At 38.8% G+C, this 18,842-nt stretch overlaps 1 protein-coding gene across 1 annotated transcript in view; it reads left to right on the plus strand.

Annotated features, from left to right (window-relative positions):
• Positions 1-18,842, plus strand: part of abcc8 (ATP-binding cassette, sub-family C (CFTR/MRP), member 8) — a 202,470-nt gene that overhangs the window by 139,088 nt on the left and 44,540 nt on the right. Inside the window, exons 21-28 of the mRNA XM_048606980.1 lie at positions 600-680; positions 4,310-4,447; positions 5,647-5,772; positions 6,128-6,233; positions 7,505-7,752; positions 11,500-11,666; positions 12,864-12,933; positions 16,080-16,237. Of these exons, the coding sequence (XP_048462937.1) occupies positions 600-680; positions 4,310-4,447; positions 5,647-5,772; positions 6,128-6,233; positions 7,505-7,752; positions 11,500-11,666; positions 12,864-12,933; positions 16,080-16,237 (1,094 nt within the window). The remainder of the gene's footprint in view (positions 1-599; positions 681-4,309; positions 4,448-5,646; positions 5,773-6,127; positions 6,234-7,504; positions 7,753-11,499; positions 11,667-12,863; positions 12,934-16,079; positions 16,238-18,842) is intronic.

The raw sequence follows: 18,842 nt of genomic DNA on the forward strand, positions 1-18,842 counted from the left end.
TGGTGCCAAAGTCCTCCATAATTGGAAGTTCTCCCACAGGATACCAAGAAGTTGTCCCCTGCCAATTATCCTAGTGGTTTGTCATTCAGATGCTTTAGTATCTCCTTAGGAAGGCTGTTGTGGTATAATCTTAGTGTCCTATCTTGAGGCCAGAAAAATGTGGGTTTAAGTCCCACCTGTTCCAGAGGAATGTCAAAACATGTCTGAATAGGTTGATTACAAATATCTGCTGTGCACTGTAATACTTTACAGATTCCCAAACCCTCTTACATGCTGTCACAATTGCTGGAGCAGTTCTATAGCAAGTTCTTTGCTATTCCCTGCAGAGGTTTAATGGATATACCTAGATGGGGAGATACGAAATGGCCAGTGTATTGTTAAAATCCTGCAATCCATTTGGCATATCATCAGGTTAAGGAAGAGCTTTAATGGCATACTGATATTGAAGGATGTGAGCCTCTTCAGTTCATTCCAATTAAATGATAATGAGTTTCTGGGGAATGAATTTGTGTCTGTATAGATTTGTTCTCTGTGCTTTGGTTTAGTGAATAAATTGGATTTCACTTGGTTTGATTATTTCTTCTTCCGATGTTCTCCAGGGAATTAACTTAAGCGGTGGACAACGTCAACGTATTAGTGTTGCAAGATCCCTGTACCAGCAAACTAATGTGGTATTTCTGGTTGGTTCATTTATTTGCTTGTTTCTATTTAAAATGCATGCAGTATGTACTTGAGTTCTTCATGTTAGCTTGCTAATTTGAATTTTCTAGTCAGTAATTAGATATTCAGATACTTTTTTTTACATTCTGCTAACATTAAAAATTGTTCATTTTTAAAAGACCAATGGTGTAAAAGATTTTTGGTGTAACAATATAAGAAATAGCAGAAATAGGCTACATGACTGCTATGGCCTGCTCTGTTGTTCAATAGAATCATGGCTGATCTTATACCTAACTCCACTTCCTGCCTGATTCCCCACATCCCTCAATTCTTTTAGAGTGCAAAAATCCAGAACCTCCTTTTTGAACACAATCAACATCTGAGCAGCTGCAGTCTTCTGGGGTGTGGCTCGAGATTTCCAAACTTCTGAGTGAAGAAATTTCTCTCCATCTGGGTATTAAGTGACCAACTGCTTTTTGTGAGAATTCTGTACCTTATTGTAGACTCTTTAGTGAGGGGAAATAGACTTTCAATAACTTACCAGTCAAACCCTCTGAAAATTTGCCTGTTTCAATGAGAGTATCTCTCGTGCTTCTAAATTTCAGAGAGTAATGGCCTTTCCACTCAATATTTCCTTCATCTACAAAGTCAATCTGGCATATCCTTCCTTAGGTGCAGAAATGAAAACCGTACGCATTACTCCAAGTGTAATCTCAGTATCAGTATGCCACCAAAGTCTTTGCAGACCATAGAGCTACTCTATCTTTAGAGAGAGACAACTACTGGTGATTTAACCTGAGGGCCACTGTACCTCAGACAACAGAGAGGTTGAGAAGGAGAGTCCTTCATGGTAATCTCAGCCAGTGTGGGGATTTCACCCACACTGTTGGCATCACACTGCTTCACAAATCAACCATTCAGCCATGAGCTAAACCAAGCCCCATAATCTCAGTAAAACCCTACATAACTGCACCAATATTCTTGAGTCTTGAACTCATGTCCCCTTGCAAGAATGGCCAACACATCTTGCTAATTGCTTCCTTGACTTGCATCTTAACTTTGATATTCTGAGCACAAGATTTTTTTCTGAACATCGATGTTTCATAGTTTCTCACCATTTAAACAAAATGCTTATCTGCTCTTTTCACCAAAATGAATAACCTCACATTTCCCCACATTGTGCTCCACTTGCTACCTTCACACCCTGATCTCTTAAACTCGGCCACAATCTCACCACTCTCACTGAGATCTGTCAACTTGTTGATACTGAATTACCTTCAAAATGGTGTTCATAACCTCCTCTTCTTCAGGGACTGACTCAGTAGTGGCCACTGCACAAACCTGAGCCAGCAGCCACTTAAGGTAGGACTTTCTCCCCACATGGGGAAGACATCTTGATCTGTGCCAATGGACACCCTGCCAAACATAAAATGGCAGCCAGTTATCTGTGAGTGTACTTTCGCCTGACATTTCAGTCAGGGATCTGGGAACATATCACCCTGTATTTTCAGCTTTGAGTTACAGCTGCAAGCCTCAGCACTCAGAGACTTACTATCTCCAAGGTGGCTTTGATGATCTCCTCGTGTTTTCCACAGATGCTGAGACCAACTCCCGCACCATCCTTCCGCCAACATCAACCTCAAAGCTCAGAAGAAGCAACAACATCATGCTTCATGCATGTACCCTCCACCAGCATAAATATACTCACCTCAGTGGGCCCTCACAAACAATTAGTGGTATGAAGAGCACACTTGCTGGAGAGGAGGTGTGGTAGATGCGGAGCAGTACTTCAAAGAACAGCAGATAGATCCAGCCATGCTTGGCTGGGCTTCGATGCAGGAGTGCAGGAGTCACAGCAAAGGAGGCTGTAACTGGTTCAGCAGTAACAGATGTGCTCCCTCATGTTGAAGTTCCCTGAAACAGGGTCATGGGTAGAGAATGGAAGAATCCATCCAGCTCATAAGCACCATCATGGTTTGAGGTACATAGTGCATGAGTTCCTCCATTGACAGAGCCATGTGTTTGGAGTGCACGCAGGACCTAAGCACTGACATACACAGGATGCATGCCACATCCTTCAGATTTGCACCCACATGCGGACCCCCACCCCCCAACCCCCCAATTTTCCACCTCCCATTTGTGGCTAATGTTAACCCTCAAAAAATAACTATGATCAGGCAAACAAGAAGTTAAAATTTAAAAACTTAAGCCAGTTTCAACAGAGGCAGGTCAGCAAATCAACAACCAGTTCCTTCCCAGAAGGCATTCAGGTGATAAAGAGTTTTTTAAGGACGGATGTATGTTTTCACTTTAAATCCATTTTTATCTGTTAGCTTCCCTTGGAAAACCACGAAAGAAAGATCCAATTCAAAAGCCAATTGAGGAAGAGGTCGTGTTTTTCCAGGGTCAACAATCAGACTGACCACACCCCCAAACCATCTTCCCCTTTCTTTTTGCCCCTCACACACAATTAGTTCGGGTGATATGAAGAGCACAACACTTGCTGAAATCCCACCACCTCCCACTTCAACAATAATCTCTCACTGCCTTGCCACCTCCCTTTGGAACATTGCTCTTTTGCAGGCTTTCCTGCCAATAAGACTGTTAGACATGAAACATGCACAATATCTGGAAAAGGTATCCAGTAGTGAAAGAGCTCCAGTGTGTACTGAAAACAGAACTTGGTGTTTTCCATTTTTAACTCCTTGTCTTGCTACAGATAAATATCAGCCCTGTTATTAATCCACATATTGGCCATTCAATTCATTTCGAGATACAATGTGAGTTGCAAATCTTCAGACTTACTGTTTAATTTACAGGGCCCCATTTCATACAAACAATGCCTTGTCTTTGGCCTCCTCGTATTTTTAAGAACTTGCTGTATTTGTACATTAATTGTCCATTAAACTCATGTCGGAAATTTAGGGCAGTAACTTAAAGGGATTGACTTCCATGCAGCCTGTATAGGAAATCTGGGTTGCTACACATCCATGTCACTGTGCAAAATAGATTATTGCCATTTGATACCCCATAGCCTGCATCACACCATTCTGTGCTTGCATTACCAGCAACTTAGGTGCAAAAGGTTTTGAAATAAGACTTTTGAGAGCTTCAATTTGTAATCATCAGACTTCCATAGTGATGCAGAAAAAGTGCTGAGGGCTACCCCAAATTTCAGAGAGATTGGGTTCTGAGGAAACATTCGAGCCTTTGGAGAAATCTGCTGAAATAGGCAGCTGAAAGTGAAATTAATGCTATTAACTATTAGAGAAAAGGTAAACTCTAAATACCGCTTTAATCTATGAGCTTAGAGAAAGAGGTTTAACTAAATAGAATGTAATTTAGGACAAGTTCTTCACAACATGAAGATTAACATTGGACTTCTGGCGGAGTAGGGAACAAGAGAATTTTTGAATAATTTAAGGAAGAGATACTGTGCATTGATCTCTTTAAATATAAACATTTATACATTTTCTCTGCTCTGCTAATAGACAATCAAGAAGCATTAAGCCACAAAAACATGCTTTCAATTTTTGGCAGAACTAATAAGTTCACAATATTTTTTGTTATATGTATGTCACTTTGTGCATTCTTCAGTGAAATTGAAAGAGAGGACTAAATCAAATATTAATCAAATGTTGTTTTTTAGGATGACCCATTCTCGGCGCTGGACATTCACTTGAGTGATCACCTTATGCAAGATGGAATCCTGAAGCTGCTGCAAGATGAGAAACGGACTGTAGTCCTGGTTACCCATAAGCTACAGTATCTGCCTCATGCAGACTGGGTGAGACAGCTTACATTTTTTAATTCTTTTCCGGTTTTGTAAATGATGATTTTTGGAGCTGGAGATATCAATGGGCTAGATGGCTAATGGAAGATTGAAAATAATACTAACATGTGCATTTGATTTCCATTTTGTTTGAAGTGTTCTTTCTTGTCCTATGTCTGAAAGTGGAAGACAATGGCAAACCACCAATGACAAAACTGCCAAGGAAACAGCTCAGGGTGAAGCATCAGCATGCATTATTAGCTGGATACCAATGATTAAGTGCCTCTTTAACAAAAGCATTGTCAGACACATTTTTCTGTAGAGTCTTTGTGCAATTTTGTTATTTATTGTAAATGTACAGTCGCCATAGTCTTACCAGCCTATATGGATGCTCTGTCATCAGAGAGAGAGGGAGAGGGACAGGTGGTAGGTGAACCTGAGGTTCAAGGAACTAACTCAAAATGATTCAAATTGATGGTACAACATGTTCTTCATGAAATATGCACCTTGGAAACTTGCAGCAGTAATCACTGTTGGATAAAAATTTTGAGCACAAGTTATAAATCATCTTTCTACAAAGTAGACATTTCTTGTAATAGAATGTTGAGTGAGCACAATTAGAGAGGGAGCCAATATAAACAAATAGGGGCACTTCATGGACAAAAAAAATCAGGTTGAGACATTCTTTTCGGCCACGCAGGAGTCAATTTAACAGAACTCTCAAACAAAACAACCAACTTTTCATTGCCATAATGATATGAAATCAGTCATGCAGCATTAATCCTAACATGATTGTCAACAGCCAATAACAACACATTTATTTTTAAACTGCAGTGTTTTTTAACTACATTTCAAGTGCAGGAGATTTAAATGCCACCAAGTTTTAAAATAAACAATTCTGGTGAGTTTAGACCTTTTCTTAAAAAGGATAAAGTCCACAAGCTGTGTTTTGACACCCCACTAATGAAAATTGGATCTGTATGAAGGCAGCTTCACTTTTACATATGCAATTGCCTCCATTAACTAAGGATCTGTTACATAAAAACATCCCTAATCTTTTTCACCCATCCCCAGCAAAACTGCCCACCATTGCTTTGCAAATTCAAACCGTGATGTTTTCATAGACATGTTAATGCTTGAATATATTTACCATTTAGACTAGTTACAAATTGTGTGTTTAAATATTTTCATCAATGTACTTTATATTTCCATAGATTATAGCAATGAAGGATGGTACAATTCAGAGAGAGGGAACTCTCAAGGATATCCAGAATTCTGATCCGGAACTATTCGAACTTTGGAAAACACTAATGAACAGGCAGGATCAGGAACTAGAAAAGGTTTTTCAAATTTCTCAGTTTGCTTATATTATCATATTGAAACAAGTTTGAGTTTACTTTGGTGACTGACTGGATTTTAATTTTTTTTGCAAAAAAATGAACAAAGTCAAAAGAAGACAAAGAAAATTATTTCCTTGTGTCACAAATAAAAATGAATTTGTACCTTATCAGCAGTGATCCAATGTATAGGTTTTTCCAACACAAAATGCTGGAAGTCCAATACTTTATAACACTGAGTTCTCTTTCCAGGATTTGGTTTTCAATGATACACTTAGCCATTACTTGAAGTAACATTTTTTTGTTCTGTCAGTGCGTGTTGAGTATGAATAGGGAAAATCATTATTTTGTTCTACAGGAGACAATAGCTGAAAGCAAGACAGCAATGGAAAGGAAAAACCTGCGGAGAGCAATGTATTCACGGGAAGCCCTTCTCAAAACGTTGCAAGAGAGTGAAGATGAAGGTATTCATCTAATTTTTCACGAACAGTGTGCAAAAATCATCAGAGAATTAGATTCATGCTGATGTCCTGAGGTAGGAAAGTGGAAGAAAAGCTGGAATTGAGCCAAAAGAAGCAGAATAAGCCTGCCCCAGACACAGTGGGTTTCCTGCTCCTCAGTGGCAAGAGGTACAACCCTCTGGAACTGTTGGTCAATATGACTGACAGCAGCTCCAACATTGCCTGCTGGCCGGCCCACATTGGACAACTGAGAACAGCGAACCCAGGAAAATCAAGGATATTGAGCTGGGAGGGTTTAGCAACTTAGAGAGGGTGGGGAGGATAAAAGAGGAGTGAATTTTAAAGTCCAAGTAGGTAGGAAGGGAGGCCACGATACTGTATTCTAAAAGGGTGCCCCAAGGGGCAAAAGGCGTTCTCCAAAGATAGTATCCCACTTCCTCGCTGCATTTTTAAAAGCCGTCTTTGAAAAATTCTGCTCGTTCCACTGCCCGCAACAATCATATTATTTGCATGGACAGGATAATATTAGGGTCAATTAAACTGACCCTGAATTATTTATTTATATATGGTGGGAAAGATGCAAACCCTCCATAGCGTGTGGGTGAACTCAGGATTGGATGCTGGCCCCATAACCCGTCTTACATGCTCCCTCACTGAAAACATAGTCTGTGAGGGGTTGTGAAATCCAGCCCAAACTCTGAGGAGATCATAGCACCAAAGAGAGAGTGAGAAATTTCACAATCACTTAATAAAATAGGGAATACTGTCTACTACAGCATATAATTTGTAAATGACAATGAAAAAATCATTTTAATGCAAAGCTTCTAAAGCTTCAATGTGTTCTGGAATTGAGAAACCTCAATCAGGGCCAAGGCTAAGATGCAGCATTGCCATCAAGCTAGAAATGAAACTGGTGGAATTTTCACTAGACGACATCAGGGTTGGGTTTTAAAAGCTGAAGGTTGTAGATGAACATGAGAATAAGTGGGCTGTTTAGAAGTTGCAGTTCTCCTAAAGCATGAGAAATTCAGAGATAATGTGATGAATCTTGATTATAATACATAAAGATGTAGAAAATAAGAAGAATATGTGTAAACAGGAACAAGAAAGGAAGCTTCAGAGGAATAACTGGGTTTGTGAATTTGTTTCAGGGGGAGGAATTTAGAACCCTTACACACTCTTAACTGTTCAGTTACAGACATTGCAGTCAATGTGAAAGTAAAGTTAACGTATTAGTTCACTGGCTTATGACCTGCTTTGTACATTGATTACAGAAGATATTATTGAAAGTGATGACGAGGACAACCTTTCATCTGTCTTGCGCCAGAGAGCAAAGATGCCATGGCATGCTTGTGGGAAGTACCTGAGCTCTGCGGGTTGTCTTTTACTGCCTCTCTTGATCGTCTCACAACTTTTCAAGCACACAGTGATGGTGGCAATTGATTACTGGCTAGCAAAATGGACCTCAGATGCTATTCAATTTAAAATTGAAGCAGAGAAAATAAACTGTACTCTGATCCAGGTAAAGCCTTCATTGTGAACTGAATGACTGCTAGACCATTTCAGAGAGCAGTTAAGTGTCAACTACATTACTGTGCATCTAGAGTCACATTGTAGATTTCTTTCCCTAAAGGACATTAATGCACAATCAATAATAATTTCATGGTCACCATTACTGACCCTAACATTATATTTCAGATTGATTAATTTCATTTCAATTTCACCAGCCGCCATGGTGGGGTTTGAACCATATCTTCATGGTATTCATCCAGGCCTCTGGATTACTACGTCATCACCTCTACTGTCTTTACCGAGCCGAGCCTACATGTGACTGCAAATCTACAGTTATCACAGATCTCAAGTCACAGTTTAGAAAGAGTCCATATAGCGAATTGTGCCTGCACCAGCTCTTCAAATGAGCATTGTTACCAAGTGCCAATCTCCTTTTTCCCATACCTTTGCACACTATGTCTATCCACATACTCATCCAATGCCCTCTGAAATGCTTTAATTGACCCTGCATCCATCATACTTCTAGGCAATGCATTCCATACCGTATACTATCTGCTCACTAACTGAAACTGTTTTTTTCTCACATCACCCTTACTTCTACTGCACATGGCATTAATGTATTTGACTCTTAAGTGCCTCCAAAATGCCTGGGGAATCTGCACAGTTGAAGGGCAATTAGATCAGGCAATAACTTCTGGCCTTGACAGTGACATCTGCATCCTAAGAACAAATAAAGAAAAACGTATACTATATTAGGGGCCAATTAGCTCAATTAGCTAGATGGTGTGCGTGTGTGCAAGGTGAGTCTGCGTTTCACCAGCAGCACTGGTTTAATTCCTGTTCTAGAGGAGGTCAACTTTGTACCTTTTCCTTTCTCCTGCTCCCAAGAAACAGCAAACCACTTCCTCACAAAAGCTGCAAAGGAAATGACCCAGAGTGAAGGATCGGCAAACAATGAGTCAAGGACCTACCCTTGGGCAGAACACACATGAATAAATTCATGTCTATACACTAGAACATTGCATTTAATTCCCATCGTTCTCAGAATAAATGCAATTTGAAACTGTCTAAAACCATGAGCAAGTATTTTTTTTCTCTGACAGGAGTAACCGTTAATGATTTCAAGAAAATAGATTAACAATAATCCTATTATAATGTTGTCAGGTACAGTGTATCATCTAATGGCATTGGTGAGTGCTGTTGAAGTGATATATTTTGGAAGGTAGAATGAGGAGACGCAATATAACATAAATATAAACATAATTCTAAAGAACCTGCAAAAACAGAGACACCCGAGGGTATTTGTGTACAAATTATAGTAGACTATAGAGCACGAAAAACATTTACAACTCCTTTATAAAACAGTGACTTTGCCTCAATTGACATATTATTTCAAATTCTGGACACTACACTTTAGGAAGAATCTGAAGGTTTTAACAAGTGTGTGGAAAAGATTAATGAGATTGATTTCAAGGATGAGGGTTAGGAATTGGAAAGTTAAGAAATGATTTGATAAAAGTGTTCAAAATTATAAGGGGTCTAGAGAGAGTGGATTTAGTGAAACACTGTTCCCATTGACAGGTGTGTTGAGGAACAAATCGTCATTCATAAAAAAAGCAAAGGTGAAATGAGGAAAAACTGTTTTATGCAACAACTGAATAGAATCAGGAATGCTGTGCTCAAGAGTACAATGGTGGCAAAGTCAGTCGTAGCTTCCAAAAGGAAATTGGATAGAATCTGAAGAAAAATAATCTGCAGGGCTAAGTAAAAAAGTGCGAGAGTGGAATGAGCAGAGTCAGGGCTGATACATCAGACCGAATGGCATTTTTCTGTGCTGTAACTATTCTTGGTCCAAGATTCTAGGAAGCCTTTGCATCCATTTCCTCACACAGTTATAACAATTGTTACAATCTGTCCCGCAAACCTACTGTAAGGCTACAATTCTCCCATTTGCTGGGTGAGTATGGGTGCTGGTAGGTTCATGGCAATTGACTTGCAATCTTCACAGTTTATCAGATCATGAGCTAATCAGCTTGTTAAGAGCTGACCGGCAAGCTCTTCAGCCCATCACAAACCTTCACAGCAGAGTCACATCCAGCCAGATGTAGCCCGACAATCAAAGGCCAGTAGATTCTGGGTCCTAAGGACCATTGGTTATGGTCTAGTCTTCAAGGGACCCAACGGCAAGAAGGTAGATGACCTTCTTTTGCACAGGGTGGATATTGCAGGAAGTTAGGAGTCAGGGCCTCAGAGGCCACTCACTTACCCACCCAACCTGTGTCTCTGATTTTCCCAAACCAGGGCAAATGGAGGCCCAACTCTCCAATCCAGTGGCAGGTCATCCTGGTTTCCCAGTCAGGAAGTTAGCCATTTTTCTCACCTGCCAGGAAGGCAGGAAATCAGAATGATGAGTAAAGGCACTTAAGTGACCATTTTATTGACCACTAAAGAGCATTAATTACTGGTGAATCGGGAATGTTCCCAGTAGACCTCCTTGTTTGGCACTGAATTGATGATGTAGCAAGGAGGGGATGGTGGAGTGGGGACAAATATATTTCCAAGGCCAATTCACCCAATTATTTCCCCTTCTCATCTCCTCCAGGGAAGAGAAATTCAGTTCTCACAGTTTGTGTATTGAGTTCAGCCAAAACATTTTCAAGTGACCCTTTTTAGTACCAAATCATTTTCAGTGTCAGTGTTGGGAGAGGTAAATGTTTTCACAACTTAATTGGGATTTGTGTTGACTTCACCAATGATAACAATAAACCTTAAGCCTGCCTTCAGAAGGGAGGAATCTATTCTCTGCCTGTGTCACCGATGTACATAGAAACTACGGCAGCATCGTGATCCAGTCTTTTCAAATGGCTAAACACAGACGTCTGTGGAATAAAAAGGCAATTATGCGGGATTTGTACAATAATCCTACTAAAAATGTATAAAAATGTCACACTGTCTATGAAATGTCATTCAAATTAAGCATATTTATATTTAGAATGAAATCCCTTTCAAAAAAGTTATAATTGAAACTGAGAAAACCTCTGTGCTTAACTACATCCAATGTACGTTCTGACATCCAATGCTGTTCTTATATGTCCAAATGAAATATAAATTTTAAAGTGATGATTACTGAATTACCTGCCTGTGACTTTTCTCTTTCACTGCTGATTCAATAGAAATCAAACTCCCAGCTTCTTAAGTCCATTGGTGGATTGGTCCAATCTAAATATAAATCATTCATTGACTGGGATCCAAAGCATAAAATTATAGCCATTAACAAAAGCATCAAAGACAATTCCTGTTCAAAGAGGTACATCAAAAATTATTATTTCTTTTTTTCTAAATCAAAAGACTACACGTGATCTATTAAACCTGAAATGTCATTGAAGTGTTCAATGCCATTTATAGAAATTGAAAAGAAACTGTAAGAATATTTTGAAAAGTAATGCTTATCTGACTGAGCATTTTTGATTGGGATAAATAGTGTCCTAGAAATATAGGGATACAATTAATTATAAAGCATTCTCGGGACAAATCATGAACAGGATTATCAGGCAAGGAGGATTGCAACCTGGAGCTAAGCTTTTTGAATTTTCTTTCTATTAATTTAAATGTGAAGAAAATTTGGAAACCTTCATTACAGGTGAGCACTTCCAGGTACAGACATTGACACATGAAACTCACTTTAAAGAAACAGACTTACTTGTTTTATTCTGGTGGTCAGCATTGCATAATGCTTTCATTTTATTTGTTGCACTAGGACTGTCGCTTCAATCATTCCTCCTACACAATAGTGTTCAGCATTCTGTGCTGCCTGGGAATTGTCCTCTGTTTAGTTACCTCTATTGCTGTGGAATGGACAGGTCTCAAAGTGACCAAGGAACTACACAAGAGCTTGCTCAACAAGGTCATCCTGGCACCCATGAGGTATTGGACCATCTTTTCAAATCATCTTTCATTGATATTAACTTTAAATTATAAGGATGTATTTTTAACCTCACCCACCTGACAAGACTCCAACCAACAGCTCAATTTGCCGAGTTTCATTTCTTATCAACTTCATTTCCCCACTATTTATAAAGTAATGGTTCTGAAAGAGTTGATGTTTAACCTGTGTTCAACTCTAACAATGTCCCACAGTCTTGGGATGCAGAACTGATAGGGCCCAGTGGAGACTGATATGTCATATCTGATTCCTAATAATTATAATTATACCTAATTAGTTAATGTTATTTGTACCTATTGTAATCATGCAATGAGTTGCACTTTGTTATGTAAGGTGAGTGCCTCTTCTTGTTAAGACTCTTTTGTGGTATATACCTTTCCACTGATAATTAAACAGGCCATTATACTCAGCGATACAAGGAGCATTGATGCAGCTGATTACCCCAAACACAAGCCACTAGTGGTAGTAACCAAAGCCCAATGCAACACCCACCATTTGATTAGGTTTAAGTTACCCCTATAGTTTAAAAGGTAACTTGTCACATTTGAGTGTTCATCTTACTGTAATTATTTTTCAATCAAAGTGAGAAAGTCAAAATTTCAAAGGAATTGGCAACTTAGGCATGCTCGCAAATTTCTAGATCTGCCCACAGCCTAATGTCAGTCTGCTTTGATGCAGAATGCTGGTAGGCAAATAAATTGAAGAAATTTCGTAATTCTTTTCTCAGCATTCCTCACTTAAAAGAATAATAAATTGGACAGGGCTTAGCTGATTAAAAGTAGCTTCTGGTGATATGGCAGCAGTGATCCCGAAAGGAATTAACAAAATTTATATATGAAAGTAATTTGCTTCCATTTGCTCCCAACTAATTTGAACTAGAGATTACAAGGCAAAACTTAGGAAATTAGAAGCTAAAAGTGACAAAGGAAATCTTTGTAGACAACCATTAGAGTTGTGAGTAGCTGTTTATCAACATGTAATTTAAGCATCATCAAGAGTACTTAATTACAATTGTAATAGTCATCAGAAATTACTACCAGTAACTATAAAGTGAATGTTGCAGCAGAACTAAATCTCGTGTAAGCCAAGGGATCAAAGCGGAACACCATAAAATACAAAGTAGCTATCATCTCTAAATATTCAGTACAAATTCCTTATTGCTGCTTGTTTCCCTTCAGGTTCTTTGAAACCACTCCTCTTGGAAACATACTAAATCGATTTTCTGCAGACACCAATATCATTGACCAGGTGAGATACTTCCCTGATTGTTCAGGAGTCTTTCAGTATGCAAATATTCTTGAATGATAGCAGAATCTTCATGAACTGTAACAGGAAACAATGAGAATGTCAGGTAGTTACCACCCAGCATTGGAATACGGTAGCTTAAAATGACTGCAAAGATGTAAATGAGATCTGCATAGATGTGAACTGTAAAATAGAGACAGACATTTTTACATTCAAATAATGGGGCACAGCTTTCTCCTGGGTATTTAGATTTAAGACATCTCTGAGCATGGACAGCTGAACAGTATGTACCGAGATCTCTGTCTGATTCTATGAATACAACAAATGAGACTGCAATGATCCTGCATCAGGCCCCCAATATAAGAGGCAGACTGAGATCTCAGCAGATATTGTTCAGTGGAGTTGCTGACTCACTGGAAGGATCTTGCCTGAGGTACAACAGCCTGCTATTAGTTCACATTAAAAAGGGAGCCTCAAGTATGTGCTCAATTATAATAATGGATTTTGCAATTATTGTAACTGAACAATATCTGCCGAGATCTCTATCTGCTTCTTATATGTGGGCCTGATGCAGGATGTTTTAGTAGTGCCTGCCAAGTGCACAAAGCTATGAGATGTTGCCACAGAGGAAATCTGCCATTTCTGACAGCTGCTGCACATCCTGTGAGATTGCCCTCAAAGCTTGCGCCTCGCTGTGATGTTAGTGAAACCTCCTCTTTAGATACCTGCTGCTTGATTCCACAATTATGAAGCCATTTTTACTCTTATTAGCTTCAACTGGGAAGGAAGCATTGCCCACTCTGCACCAGGTTTGATATTATAGATGAATTTGCAAGCATCAGTAAATTCCTCATTATCCCTAGCTAATATCTACAGGTGTAAGTTCTCTGAGTTGGGAGACAGGAAGCAAGCACTGTAGGCAATAACCTATAGGATGTTTGGGGCAGAGGTGAATGGGCCAGATTGAGTCAAGTCGAAATGTTGCTTGTATTACTCTTCATCACCTTTATCACCATCCTCCTTATATGATGAAGGAGAAAAGTAAAGGCTCTCTATCCTTCATTCCTTCCTCTGTATTATCCAGCAGCTGCAGGAAAGAATAATAGCAAAAGATGAAGACTAGGCATTCTCCTCCTCTGAGAATGAAAAACAAATGTTTTTGTGGTGCTTCAGAACCTTGTGGATTGATATTACTAGGGCTCAGTTACTGTTCTAGAACCTGGAAGATATTGCTGACCCCAGCATTTTACATTGTTGTAGGTGTGTACGTGCACATGTGCTTCACTGCCTTATCTTTGCATGCCCATGACATGAGCAATTTTAATATGAAAATCATAAAATGTCCCATCCACCTGCTTATCAATGCCAATAAACATCCTTTCGGTGTCTAGTTTCCAATAATTAGACTCATAGAATTATAGTAAGGCACACCAAAAGGACACTCTTTAGCTCAGTGAGTCGGTCCTAGCTCCTTTGTAAATTAAATCCCCACTTTTTGTTCATACTCTTGCAATTGTCTTTTCCTTCAACTGTTTACCCAAATCCCTTTTGAAGGCTACTCTTTAATCTATATCCATTATCTTATCAGGCATTCCAAATCTTAACCATTCATTTTCTTAAAAATAATTTAATTTCTCCTATATTTTTAACCATTCACTTAAGTCTGTGTCTTCTGGTCATCAAATCTTAAACCATTGGAAACAGTTTCTGTTCAACGATTTCATCGAACTCTCCTTGATTTTATACATCTCTATTAAGTCCCTTGTTAATTTTCTTTGCTCTGTGGAAAGTAACCCTGGCTTCTCCAGTCTAACTACCTAACTGTATCCTTCAGCCCTGGGAAATCTCTTCTGCATCCTTCCCAAAGCCTTCATATTCTTCATAAAGTAATACAAGCAACATTTCGACTTGATTTCATAACAAGACACAATACATCAGCTTTATAAGAAGTAGTGTTTACTGTAGGTTTACTATAAGTTCCAGGTTTTTGTACGTGATTTCATATATTCCATTATCTGTTTTGGTAATCTTCAATGATTTGTGTACAACACTCGAGATGTCTGTCTGTTCTTGTTCCTCCATGAAAATTATAGTCTTTTGTTTGTATTGTCTTGCCTTATTCTTCCTGATAATGTCATTTCACACAGTTTTCTGTTACAATTCATTTGTCATGCGTCACCCATTCCACAGCTTTTGAAGCCTTCCTTACTGTATATTACACTTGCACGTTTTAAGTCATGTTCAAATTTTGAGACTGTGCGTAGAACCTCCAATCAAATTCACTCATGTCTATCAAAAACAGCAATGGTCTGAATACTGAGCCTTAGGGACTAACTCTGCATTCCTTCCTCTTGTATGATTAAAGGCCATTCACTACATCTGTTTGTACCTGTCCCTTAACTAATTTTGTATCCCTGCTGTTACTGCCCCCTGTATCTCTCAGACTTTAATCTTACCAGTAATATAGCAAGTGATACATTAACAAATACCTTTTATAAATCTATATACTCAACATCAACTGCAATATTCTCATCCAGACCCTTTGTCACCTCATCAGAAACCACTCTTTTGCTGGCTGTCTTTAAATACAGGGGTCCCCAACTTATGAATATGCGACTTACAAATGCTCATAGTTATGAATGCAGTCCCATACAAAGGTGTATTAATTTTAATTCTAAAGATCTAACGTGAATATTTCCTCATACTTACGAAAGGCTGTTTTATATTCACCTGCAATGTGTTCCAACGTGCATACAAATCAACTTGCAAACAGACTCCAGAACCGAAACTGTTCAAAACCCAGGGACTACTGGTAGCCTGTGTTATTGTTTCTAAAATCTTTTTGATAAATGTTGAATACTTGTAACATCATGGGAGAGCTGCTATAGACTGAGTAAGTGAAGCTATAAGCTTTCAAAAAGCTAATCTGATGTTATTAGGGAAACCATGTATGTTCACCTCCTTGATTTTCACCTCCTTGACACAGTCAAATCCTTGAATTCTCCCTAGTACTGGAAGAGCTGTTTGAGTGATAATTTGGTTTGGTCAATAGATTTGAAGAACGGGGGCTGATTATGAAATTCTAATATAGTTTTAAATTTATTTAATTAATTTTGAATGATTTGATGCTTTGGTGTGTTTATTTTCAGCACATTCCTGCCACTCTGGAGTGTCTCAGTCGATCAACTCTTCTGTGTGTCTCTGCCTTGGCTGTGATCTCATACGTGACCCCTGTATTCCTTATTACCTTAGCTCCTCTCGCTGTGGCTTATTACTTCATTCAGAAGTACTTCAGAGTAGCATCCAGGTAACTTCCCATCAGGAACTGAATATGCTGTTGTGTAGAGAGTTCAAATTACAGAACCAGCCTATTGATAACATCAAGGTGAAGGCTACTGCCACTGGGAAACTGGAACTCCTGTATTAGCCATCTCTCACTGGTAGGGTGAAGCAGGGTGAAGTGCGGAGCAAAGCTCCCTAAAGTCTATCCCAACAACTTGTAGTACCTGTAAGACCCCGTAACTAAAGAGAAATTTTAATTGAACTAGTGTGCCCTTTCTAAAACTAGCCACTCTATGGTCTTTTTGAGTGAGATTACCAACTGAGCGCAGTTCACTATTAATTGCGTTAAGACAAGTTGCATTCTTTGTGACTCTAAGCTATCCTTTAACATCCTTCTGGACCTATCTACTGACTTAAACACAGTTGGCTGCAACAATCTGCTCTTGTTTTAATCCTAGGACCCAGCTGGTGAAGAGTATAACTAAGGCTAATCTCAGCAAATGTTTCTATTTATTTAGTTACAAACATTCTAATGGAACAACAGTTCTATTCAAGTCCTTCTATAGCTGTTCATGTAAATTCCCAATTTATGCCCCAATCTACACAAATTAAGCACAATTAATCTACAGTTGACACCTCCAGTAGCTCTGCTCCAACATCCAGGAGGGTGGACTTGCCTAGCTTAGTTTGATTTTCTGTACCTAATCATAACCAGAGAATTATCTGCAATGATTTTTTCTACTCTTGTTCTATTAACTCTGGAGTTGCCCAAGGATCTAATCTTAACCCCTTTCCATTTGTCACCTCATGCTGGTCCTCAGCAATATCATCCAAAAATGTAACATCAGATTCCACAGGTATTGTTAAGGATACTCCATCTCATCATCACATATGTGAACCCCTCCATTGTTTCTGATTTGTCATATTGCTGGCTTAATATCTGTTCGAGGATGATCAGAAATTTCTTCCAACAAAAATGTTAGAATGGCTGAAAACATTCTCATTGGTACTCACCACAAAGCCCCTTCCTTGTTTAGCATTTTCATCCCTAGTAACTGCCTCAACATGAGTAAGACCATTTGTGTTGGATCCAGAGTTGAATTTCCAACTTATCTGTTCTACACCAAGACAGCCTACTTTCACCTCAGTAACGTTGCTTGATTCCAAGCATTCATCCATGCCATTGGTCCTTCCAGACTTGGCTACCACAATACTCCACCAGCTGGCTTACCACCTTCAACCTTAAATAAACACTGCTCATCCAAAACTCTACTGCCTTTACTAAATCCTACTCCAATTTTAGACTTTTGAACACTTTTTATTTTAATCACTTGCCCCATTAGTGGTGGTGCTTTTCGTTGCAATGGCCCTAAGCTCTGAATTTGTGTCCCTAAACCTCTCAGCCTTCCTATGTATTGCTCCCAAAAATTTACCTCTTTGATCCTGCGATTGATCATTCTTTTCCTGAGATCTCCTCCTACGCTTAGTCTCAAAATGTCATTTTTTAAAATTGATAATGATTTTAGACTATTTGATTATGTTAAATATTTTATAAATGTAAGTTATTGATGTAAGGATCAAAGCTATAAAATTTTCAGATGAAAGTGTCATAGACAAGAGTTCAATTGAATTTTTTTATAGTTGTCCTCCTTTTTGCATAACAGATATGATTTTTATTCTTATGCTGTTAACGTTTTGAAATATGCAGTGATGCATTTCCCCAAAACTGGTTTGTGAAGTCCAATTTTAAAACGGTTAAAACAAAGGAGGCTAATTATTGTGACTGATACTAGCACAAGTATACAAAAAAGAGCAAAAGGAAAAAGAAAAGGAAATAATTTACAATTACAAATACTTCAGGTTCAAAGTTTCATTCTTACAAATTAGAGTCCAAAAAGTCAATGTGCAGTGATTTTTTGCACTTGGCTGGTCTGGCAGAATTCATTTATGTAGCTATCAGACACAAATGAATGCAGTTGAAGATGCAGCAAAATAATTCCTGTTTGGTGCTGTCTTGTGGTGCTGTGGTAGTGTCCTTGCCCCTGAACTGGGAGGACCGGGTTCAAGTCTCATCCTGCTCCAGAGATGTGCAATAACGTCTCTGAACAAGTTGATTATATAAATTAGTTGAATAAAAACACAACTAAAGATATTAATTTGTGTTGAGGGACTCGTCACAGTGGTAGTGTCCCTAGACCAAAAGGCCCAGTTCAAATCCCACCTTCCAGATGTGTATAATAATATCTCTGAACGAATTGATTATAAAAATAGGTTACATTTTTTAAAAATTAAAGCTTAAAAAATCAATTCCTGTTGAACCGCATCTTGTAGTAGTGTCCTACCTCTGGGCCAGGAGACATTGGTTCATGTCCCACCTGCTTCAGAATTGTTTAATAACATCTATGAACAGGTTCATTAGGAAAACAAATAATACTTGTTGGAGAATATAGATTAAAACTTTTTTTGTGACGGGGAATTAGTTCGCATTTTAGGTGAGATATTGAATTCTTCCAGGAAACCAAGATTTCAAAAGAGACAACAAGGTGCAGGGCTGGATGAACACAGCAGGCCAAGCAGCATCATAGGAGCAGAGAGGCTGACGTTTCGGGCCTAGACCCTTCATCAGAAAA

Source organism: Rhincodon typus, chromosome 17 (genome assembly GCF_021869965.1).
Source record: "Rhincodon typus isolate 14 chromosome 17, sRhiTyp1.1, whole genome shotgun sequence".
NCBI classification, from domain to species: domain Eukaryota; kingdom Metazoa; phylum Chordata; class Chondrichthyes; order Orectolobiformes; family Rhincodontidae; genus Rhincodon; species Rhincodon typus.